We start from the raw sequence: 9,334 nt of genomic DNA, 5'->3' as shown, positions 1-9,334 counted from the left end.
TTCTGCTCCTTGGTCCAGCTGGGTTTGGGTACATTTGCACCCTGGTGCAATCAATGTTAAACCTCATTTCTGTTCCTGCAGCTCCTGAGTTCTGTTTGTCCGGGGAAGGGCAGTGCACAGGAAGGGCATTGATGAGGCTGTTGTGACCTCATCCCTGGATTTAAACAGGGAACATGTTCCTGGCCCTGCCAAATTCCCGAGCTGGTGTCGCCTTCCACGTCCCTATTTCTGGTGAGCAAAGGCTCGAATGGAATTTCACCAGTTCCAAGGGCAGAGAATCGGGCAGCACACCCCTGTTCCTCAGCAAATGCTGATCAGCCCCTGTGCTCAGCTCTGATGCTCTGGTTATTCCTGGGGGGGTTATCCTGTGGTTTATCCGGGGGGGAATTGTGATCTGTCACGTCGGCTGTAAATTGGGCAGATTTCCCACATCCAGCGGTGGTTCTGGGGGAAAGCCGAGCCCAGAGGTGAGCCCTGAGGTGCTCGGGGAGCTGCAGCAGCCCAGGCTGGGTGGGAGGAGGAGGAGGAGGAGGAGCCTTCACCTCCTGCACGAGCATCACTGCCGGATTTGTGCTGTTAGAAGTGATTAAAACCTGCTTTATTTGTTACCAGAGCCTAACCAGCAGCCAGAAAAGAGGCGGTGTCTCTGATTTTGCACAGAAAGGTGCTTTGGGGTGCATCCTCCACCTCCGGGTGAGGAGCTCAGCCGGGAGAGCTGCTCCCAGGGATGGGCTGCACCCTCCAGGGGTGACACCTCTGTCCCCTCCGCCCTGAGCCCACCTGCGACTCCCCCCGCGAGGCTTGGCACCCACAAGCGTGGCTAAAATCTGGGTGTGTGTGAGATGTGCTGATGTCACACATGTCACAGGGTTGAGGAGGGCGCAGATGCAGCTGCTCACACCCGTTCCTCATTACCAGTGAGTCAGGCAATCAATGGAAAAAGAAACAAAACCCAGCAAACAAAAAGAAAAATGCTTTCACTTGCTTCACTGACGCTGCTGACAGCAGAGTTGTGGTGCTTCACCTGCCAGCAAATAACTGAGGAGGTGTTTTCCTACTCTGGGCTCAGCCCGAGGCTGGAACAGGGTCTTTTCCTCTCTGGGACCATAATTTTGGAAAAACTGTGTTGGTCAGAGCTCACAGCCAGCCTCAGAACAAATAAAGAGGCTGAGGCCAGGGGCAGGAGGACCAGGAGGCTCTCCCCGAGCCTGTGAGTGACAGTTTTCCCCACCCTGGCTGCTCCCCGTGCTCCTGACGGAGATTTCAGCTCCCTGGGTGTCCTGGGAAGGTTTCCACACGTCCAGAGGCTTTGGTGGAGCCTCAGCCAGCCTCAGCCCTGCACACAGCCCCGGGAGGAGCACACAGCGGCTGCAATGAAGGCTGGAGCTCCGGGACTGGGGGGACACCCTGACCCCCGGGGCTGTGGGGCAGCCTCTGCCCAGCCCGGGCTGCTCCTGGCCCTGCTCCTCAGCATTCCTGGGGCTCGTGGTGAGTACGGGGCCGTGGGAAGGAGCACAGACACCTGCCAGGTCCCCACCTGGCTGCTCAGGGGCTGGGCTGGGTGATGCCACCTCCCCAGGTTTGGGGACTCACCTGTGGCTCGATGCTGTCACAGATGCAGCCCCGGCCCGTGCCCAACCCCGCTCCTGGGGCGGGGAAAGGGTTCCTCACCTGAGGAGGGGTTCTCCTGCCACAGGTGACTGTGGGGCCCCTCCTGCCATGACCCACTCCCGGCCCTCCAGCAGCTCCAGCAGCTTCCCGGTGGGATCCAGGGTGACCTTCACCTGCGCGGAGGGCGCCCGCAGGATCCCGGGGCTGCCCGACACCGTGGAATGCCTGCCCGGCGACATCTGGTCCCGACTGCCCGAGCCCTGCGGCCGTAAATACCTGCCTTTTTTATCTGAAACACCGCCCCGGCCTCACACCCCTGTCCCTGCTGTGGCTGCGCTGGCACCGTCCCCATCCCAGGGGACAAACCCTCTGTCCCTGTCCCCGTCCCAGGGGACAAACCCTCTATCACTGTCCCCATCCCAGGGGACAAATCCTCTGTCACTGTCCCCATCCCAGGGGACAAACCCTCTGTCACTGTCCCCATCCCAGGGGACAAACCCTCTGGGTCCCTGTCCCCATCCCAGGGGACAAACCCGCCGTGTCCCTGTCCCCATCCCAGGGGACAAACTCCTGCTCCCCTCGGAGCCGCTGGTGGCCACAGGGGCTGGGAGAGGGGTCACTCAGGGTTGGGGACTCCCGTGTCCCCCAGCCTGTGCCCGTGCTCCCCACGTCCTGCCGAACCCTTCCCGAGCCCCTGACACCGCTCCATGCCCACTCCGGTGCTGCAGCCCGGTAAGGGACCCGAGTTAACCCTCCGGGAGCTCTCCGGCAGCGATCCCGGGGCTGTTTGGCACTCTCCTGGCGGGCAGCTCTGTCAGGCCGCCTCTCCTCGGCTGCCAGGGAGCTGCTCCGTGCCCACCAGGCTGAGGTTCGCTGCCCTGTCCAAGGAGGACGAGACGAGGAATTTCTTCCCCGTCGGCACCAACGTGAGCTACGTGTGCCGGCCCGGCTACGAGAACACCTCGGAGAGTTCCCCCTCCAGCACCTGCCTGCAGAACCTGACCTGGTCACAGCCCGCCGAGCTGTGCAGGAGTGAGTATTTCTGCTGATCCCCCCCCAAAAAAAGCAGCCCTGGATGCTCCCAGCCTGCATCCCAAAGTGCAGCCTGGCCATGATCATCCCAAAGTGCAGCCTGGCCGTTATCATCTCAACAGCTCCATAACACAAATTCGGGTGGCTTTTCTTTGTCATTCCTATTTAAGCTTGAACAGAAGTATCAGGGATGTTCTTTTTTTTTTTTTTTTTTTTTTTTTTTTTTTTTTTTTTTTTTTTTTTTTTTTTTTTTTTTTCTGCTGGCATAAACAGGTCTGGTTTAATTTTCCTGCTAGGGAATGTTGGTTGGAGTTGGTAGTCTCAGAGGTCTTTTCCAACCTTTTTGGATGTTTTCACTGGGATATGACACACGCAGGGGACAAATCCCAATTTGCTGTTTTAGCACTGAACTTCACCACGAAGGCAAAGCATTCTCCTGGTGGCCCCCAGGTGGAATATTACCACTGGTGGTGTGACAGGAGTGTTCTTCCACAGTCAAACACCTTACTCCTAATCCACTGAGCTGGAAATCCCTCAGTGAGTGTGGAGCTTTTGGGGATCCCCACCTTCCCCTCCAGCTGAGTCTGGCTCCTGCCAGTGCACTGTGATGCCCATGGAGCAAAACTCCCTGGAACCTCTGGGAACATCCCTCCAAGCCTGTGTCTCGTGTCTCACTCAGCGATTTTGTGTCCCCCAGAGAGATCCTGCAGTGCCCCAGGAGCTCTGCCCAGAGGGAGGACGGGGCCACTCACAGACCTGCAGCTGGGAGCACGAGTGGATGTGTTCTGTGAGGATGGGTGAGTGCTGGGACACAGCTCCAGAGGGGCACACAGCTGCAGGGAGGGCACCAGGGTCAGGGGTCAGGGCCACCTCTTCCTTCAGGTGCCACCCAGAGGAGCTCTGAACGTCCACCCCAACAGCAGCAGTTGGTTGTACTCTCAGCTGATAACTCCAGACTTGGACACAAGTTATTGAAAATATTTCAGCTTGAGACAGTTGAGATACAGTGACCAAAAAGGGGTTACTTTGGAATTTTTAACATCGAGTGGAGTTCAGCTGGAGAAACGCAGTGAAGCACAATTTCCACCATCAGGAGCTGACTCATGGCTGCTGCCTGCTTTCAATCAGGGCCCAGAGGCAGTGGGCAGACCCGAAATGTTAAGCTCTTGCCACTGCAGCTGGTGTTCCTCCCTCGCAGCAGGATGCAGCTGGCACCATCTGCCCTGTGCTGCCCAGCTCCAGATGCACCAGAGGCGTTTGGTCTCTCCCTGGGGGTGTAACTGGAGGAAAGGAAAACGTGTCCCACCCTGCTGGGGTTGAGCTCAACTTTGGGAACCCACATCAGGGTGGAGGGATAAAATGTTGCTCATGTCAGTTAGATCAGATATTATCCATCGTGTCCAGATGCTGAGGGGTTTTGCACGGGAGGGTAATGTGGAATGTAAAGGGATGGGGAAAGTGTCAGCACAAGATCCGTGAGCTTCCAGCAAACCAGCGCAGGAGCCACTTTAATGAAATGTGGATCATTCCCTGCTGCCCCTCACTGGTCCCTGCTGTACGTGGAGGATCCATCTGAATCCCAGACTGGTTTGGGCTGGAGGACACCTTAAACCTCACCCAGTGCCACCTCCTGCCCTGGACAGGGACACCTTCCACCGCCCCAGGCTCCTTCCAGCCTGGCCTTGGACACCTCCAGGGCTGGGAAATCCGCAAGGTCTCAGGGGGAGCATCTTATCAGCTGAGAAGGTGGCCCAGCAACGTGCTGGCACCTGCTTTTCTGGCAAAACTTCAGTGAAACAGCTGCACCCGACACCCCAAAGCAGGTGTTAGGCAGGAGGTGGCACTGGGGGACACTGGGGGACACTGGGGGACACTGGGGACCCCACCCTGCCCCAGCAGCACTGAGGGGCTCAGCAGAGCCAGCGCAGTGAGCAGCAGTTGGGGCTGAGCCCTGTGGGAAGCCTGCCTGAGATATGGCTGCGTGAGAAAAGACATAGCAGCCAGACTCAGCTAGTCTCTGTGTGAGAAACTAGGCGTACGTGACTGAAGCAGGGCCAACAGTGCCCTTGAAACACAAGTGCAAAGATAACAGCTAAGTTGTTAAAAATAATTAATATGCAATAAAGAAAATTAACGAGATAGGAACTTGAAATCGCAAAGCTAACAATAAAAAACAAAGCATTAGTGTTAGACCCAATCCTAAGCTTAAATTTTGCAATATGCATAAACTAATTATTGTGTGTATAAAAAACGACTAGTTAAACAATAAAGACAAAACTTTGTTGACCATAACAGCATGAAACATGTCTCCCATCTTTTCGAATAGAGCCCCAGCCTTTGGAGGTGCTGCGTGTGCTCAGCAGGGAGCTCGTCCCTTGTCACCTCAGCCCCGAGGGGACAGCAGCGTGGGAAAGGCCCTGGGGGGTGACAGAACCAACCCCAGCACTGCCGAGGGCCAGGAGCAGGCAGGGATGGACCCCTGATTCAGCAAATCCGTGTGGGAATCCTGCCCTGTCTGGAATTCCTGGAGAGCTCTGCCAGCTCCAAAATTCTCCCTTCCCTCCACGGGAAACGCAGAGCCACAGCAGAGAATGACCCCAAATGTCTGACCCTGGGAGGAGCTCCTCTGTTAACCAGCAGTGTCAGCATCACTGTTTGTTGAAAAGGGCCTTTCCTACACTCCTGAGCACTCTGGGGCTGGAGAGGGTGGGAAATGGTCTCAGGTTCTGGAGAGTTACCCTGCTTTTCTCTCGTGTGTCACAGGTACAAATTAGTCGGGAATAATTTCATCCGGTGCCAGCTGACAGGCAACGAGGTGGAATGGAGCAAACTTCCAACTTGTGAACGTGAGATTCATCAGATTGAACCTTTTTACTTCACTCCAGCTGCTCCTGCCTCCCGGTGCCCAGCCCAAACCTCTTTTTGGATGGTTTTTGTTGATATTCCGTGGCTGATCTGTCCCCATCAGCGCAGCCGAGAAACGCCCACCCTGCTGCTGGCGCTATTTCAGCAGCTTTGCTCCCACAAAATCAACATTTTTGTCACCACTGAGGCTGATGGGGTGACATTTCCAGGAATCCTGAGCACGGCAAGCCGCTGTTTATTTGCTGTGGCCGGGCTGTGAGAGGGAGAAAGGTGTGAGAAGAGAAACGCTTTGGGAACAAAGGAGAGAAAACTGGGACAGGAGCAGTGCTTTACCCACCTCCTGCTGCTCACCCACCTTCACCGCCCAGAGTTTATCTTCAGGAACCTTCATTAGACCCAAACTTTTTGTATTTTTTATTAAAACCTCTGGCAAAAGCATTGTCCTTCTCTCCTGCAGTAATCACCTGCCCTCCTCCTCCTCCAATCGGCCACGGGAGACACGACGGGGAAGGAGCTGAGATTTTTGTGTATAACTCCACGGTGACCTACAGCTGTGAGCCCAAATTCCAGCTGCTGGGCAACGCCAGCATCCGCTGCAGCAGCAGGGATCAAACCAGCGGAGTCTGGACCGGGGCTGTGCCCGAGTGCAAAGGTGGTGTTAGTGGTTGATTATTTAGTACTAATTACTAATGACTGATTATTTATTAGGTGTTTTATTAGGTAGTATATAGTATATATTCTGTATTTTCCTTATTATTTATTCTGTATTTATTTTTATTATTGTTATTATTATATATATTATTATTATACTATTATATATACTATTATTATTATTATTATTATAACATATAATATACTACATACTATATACTATATACTATATACTATATACTATATACTATATACTATATACTATACATTATACATAATATTATATATTATATATAATGTGTCATATATTATATATATTCAGCATTTTTCTGTATTCTGTATTATTCATTATTACTTTTATTTTAAACTTATTTTTTATTTTTGCGTGTTATGTTATTTGCTATTTGTTATTTGCTATTTATTATTTATTGAGTTTGGTATTTAGGAGGAACCAGCTTAAAATACTGCGGGTATGAAGTGCAAGAGGGATCAAATGTAACTTTTAAAGGGAATTTAAATGGGGAAAAGACAGTGCTGAGGCAAGGACCGAGCAGACTCTGCACGGGAGGCAGAGAGCTCCCAGCAACGCTCCCTCTTTGTCCCCAGAGGAAAGTTCAGCTGTCAGCCTTGGAGCAAAAGGCACCGAGAGCAGAGCTCCTCCCGAAAGTGAGTCAAAATTCTTCGACATTGAATCAAGTCCCATTTGTTTTCTCTCTTTTATTGCCTTTCTAAGAAAGGCCACCCTACGGATTCAGCCCGTGAATTTCGTTTTCTCAGGTCCCCAGAGAAATGATATCCAGCTCTTCAAGAAGAGTCTCCTGTTGGAGAGGAAGCTCAGCCAAAGCACCATCCCCTCCTCCCAATCCTTCTCTTTCTTCGGTAAACCAGGTCAGTCCTGGAGGGATGAGGAGACCAGTGACACTGCCTGGTTATTCCCATCCCTAAATCCCGGAGTTTTCATTTTTTCTCCCGTATTTCTCTTCAGTGAGGAGGAACTGGGCTGTCCCAGGGTTCGGATTTGTTCTACCTTTGTACAAACCCCCCAAATCCTATTCTGGGGCCAGCAAAGGATCCATGTGTCCTCCAATGTACCTGGGGATCCTTCCCCCACCCGGCTGCTTTCAGAAGTTAAAAAGGTCCAAATTTACATCATTTTGTGGAAGTGAGTGGGGTTTTTGTCATGTTCTTTTCTTCTGTAGATTTTCTCTGTATAATTTCTATTTTTTGCTGATTGGGCATCTGGTTTACAGCTCAGCTTTGACTGCAGCAATCTCCTGTTATGATAAAAAGGTTGATTTTTCTGAAATAGGTTTTAATTTATCGATTATTTCCTCACCCTCACATTATTACAGATTTTTTTTAACCCTTTTTGGGGCATTTTGAAAAGCAAGAGGGAACTCTGTAGTCCTGAGAATGCCAGGGCTCTGACTGGCTGGTGCCGACCTTGTTCCACACAGTGAGGCCGTGCACAGCCAGGAGGAGCTGGACACCGTGGAAGTTCTGGCCCTCCAAATTCTCCACCCGCTGCAAAGGATAATTTTATCCATCAAAAAGGTGAGTGTTGGCTTTGTGGGGAGTGCTGGGAGCTGGAATTGTGTCACTGTGAGTGTCACAACTGGAGGGTCTCAGTGCCCAGCTGGGGGATGGTGAAAATGTTTTTCTGGTGTCAGGGTCAAGCTGAGTTTGCTCATCCCTGGGTTTTGTCTTTTGGGAAAAACCAGAACATCTTTTATGGCTCCTGATCTGTTCCAAGAGTGCCCCTGCAATGGTGACACCTATTAGGGCTCTCACAAGTTGCTTTGAGATAAAGGATAACCTAAATCAGGTCTGTCCCTATAAGATAAATTTTTTCAATGCTGATGTTTCAGCATTCCAAGAATTCGATGGGAAATGATTCCTACGAGCTTTGGCAGATTTCCATATTTGCTCCCCCCATGTGAGTTTTCCTTTCAGGGATTGCCTTCCAGCACCCGACTACAGCTGAGATCCCTGCTGATCCCACTGGTGATTCCTCCTGATCCCACCGGTGTTCCCTGCTGATCCCACTGTTGATCCCTGCAGATCCCAGCTGTGTTCCCTGCTGATCCCACCAGGGTTTCAGAGTTTTTGTTCCAGAGCTCCTGCAGAAGTTCCTCCCGAGCCCACTGGTGTCACACCCAGCCTGACGCTGTGTTTCCAGGTTTTCTGCTCACTGGCAACGCCACAACAAACCCTAAACACAGCCGCAGCCTCCCCGAGGAGCTGAGCTGCTCCCTTGGCTTCCCAGGAATTGCTGGCTGGCAGCTGATCCCGTCGTGGGCTGAGAAGCAAAGCACAGGATTCCCTGTCCCGCAGAGTTTTAGCTCATTTCTTTCAGGACACCGTGGTACTTGGGATATTGCATCATTTAATCTTTCTGTCTCGGGTGGTGTAAGCCCTTCCTTTAGCAAAAGCTTCTTGGTGTATCAGCCCAAAGTTCTTTGCAGTTTTTATTTCCACTACAGGAAGATAAAGTGAGTGGGCAGGGCATCTCTGATCTCGTAACGTAATGGAACCACTTCTGCTTTCCAGAGGGATGGAGGCGGCTCAGTCCTGCTGTGAGCACATCAGCCACACACAGACACAGGGACACAGCTCCTAAATCCCCTCTCCAGGGCTGTCACCCTGCAACAGAGGGGCTGGAAAAGTCATTCACGTTCTTTCGGCTCCCTACCCAAATTTTGTCCTGCAAACAGCTAAAAGTCTCAAAGCCTTTCTGGGCTTTTGTTTCGATTTAGTAATAAATGGGAATTGTTTATAAAAGGGAGTCTGTGAATTCAACTCCGTGCTGTTTTCTCGTCATATTTTATTCTCTTTTTCAAGAAGGAATCAGCTTTAAGGTATATTCTTGCAAATCAGATTCGACGTTCAGTCAGTTCTTTATCATTTATTTTCTAAATGCCATCCTGGCAAGTTAAATTGTTACATATGTTTATAAAAAGTAGTAAAGGAGGAAAGCAAATCCATGCAGGAATGTGTTTTTGGAAAACAGCTGGAATTACACCTCCCTTAATTTCACTCAGCCGCCCTGGGACTGAGCCCTGCTCCCAGGATTTGGGAACTGAGGGGGACCAGGGCTCAGCCCCAGCAGGATTTGGGAGCCGAGGCAGCCCCAGGGCTCAGCCCCAGCAGGATTTGGGAGCCGAGGCGGAGTTCC

At 51.8% G+C, this 9,334-nt stretch overlaps 1 protein-coding gene across 1 annotated transcript; it reads left to right on the top strand.

The window, feature by feature from the left end:
- Positions 1–173: 173 nt before the first annotated feature.
- LOC136371458 (complement decay-accelerating factor-like) lies at positions 174–8,944 on the top strand. The gene is made up of 10 exons (XM_066335560.1): positions 174–231; positions 1,697–1,879; positions 2,452–2,643; positions 3,341–3,440; positions 5,407–5,489; positions 5,789–6,160; positions 6,766–6,825; positions 6,937–7,321; positions 7,617–7,713; positions 8,710–8,944. The coding sequence occupies exons 1-10, from the start codon at positions 174–176 to the stop codon at positions 8,737–8,739; spliced, it is 1,560 nt and encodes a 519-aa protein (XP_066191657.1). The 3' UTR covers positions 8,740–8,944.
- Positions 8,945–9,334: the final 390 nt, after the last annotated feature.

Source organism: Sylvia atricapilla, chromosome 25 (genome assembly GCF_009819655.1).
Source record: "Sylvia atricapilla isolate bSylAtr1 chromosome 25, bSylAtr1.pri, whole genome shotgun sequence".
NCBI lineage: Eukaryota > Metazoa > Chordata > Aves > Passeriformes > Sylviidae > Sylvia > Sylvia atricapilla.
This window is presented reverse-complemented; position numbering and strand designations above follow the sequence as displayed.

Coding starts and splice junctions, on each gene's coding strand:
- LOC136371458 (XM_066335560.1), top strand. CDS start 174: ATGTTCCTGGCCCTGCCAAATTCCCGAGCTGGTGTCGCCTTCCACGTC. Junction 1,880..2,451: donor ACTGCCCGAGCCCTGCGGCC/GTAAATACCTGC, acceptor CTCGGCTGCCAG/GGAGCTGCTCCGTGCCCACC. Junction 6,161..6,765: donor GGCTGTGCCCGAGTGCAAAG/GTGGTGTTAGTG, acceptor CTTTGTCCCCAG/AGGAAAGTTCAGCTGTCAGC.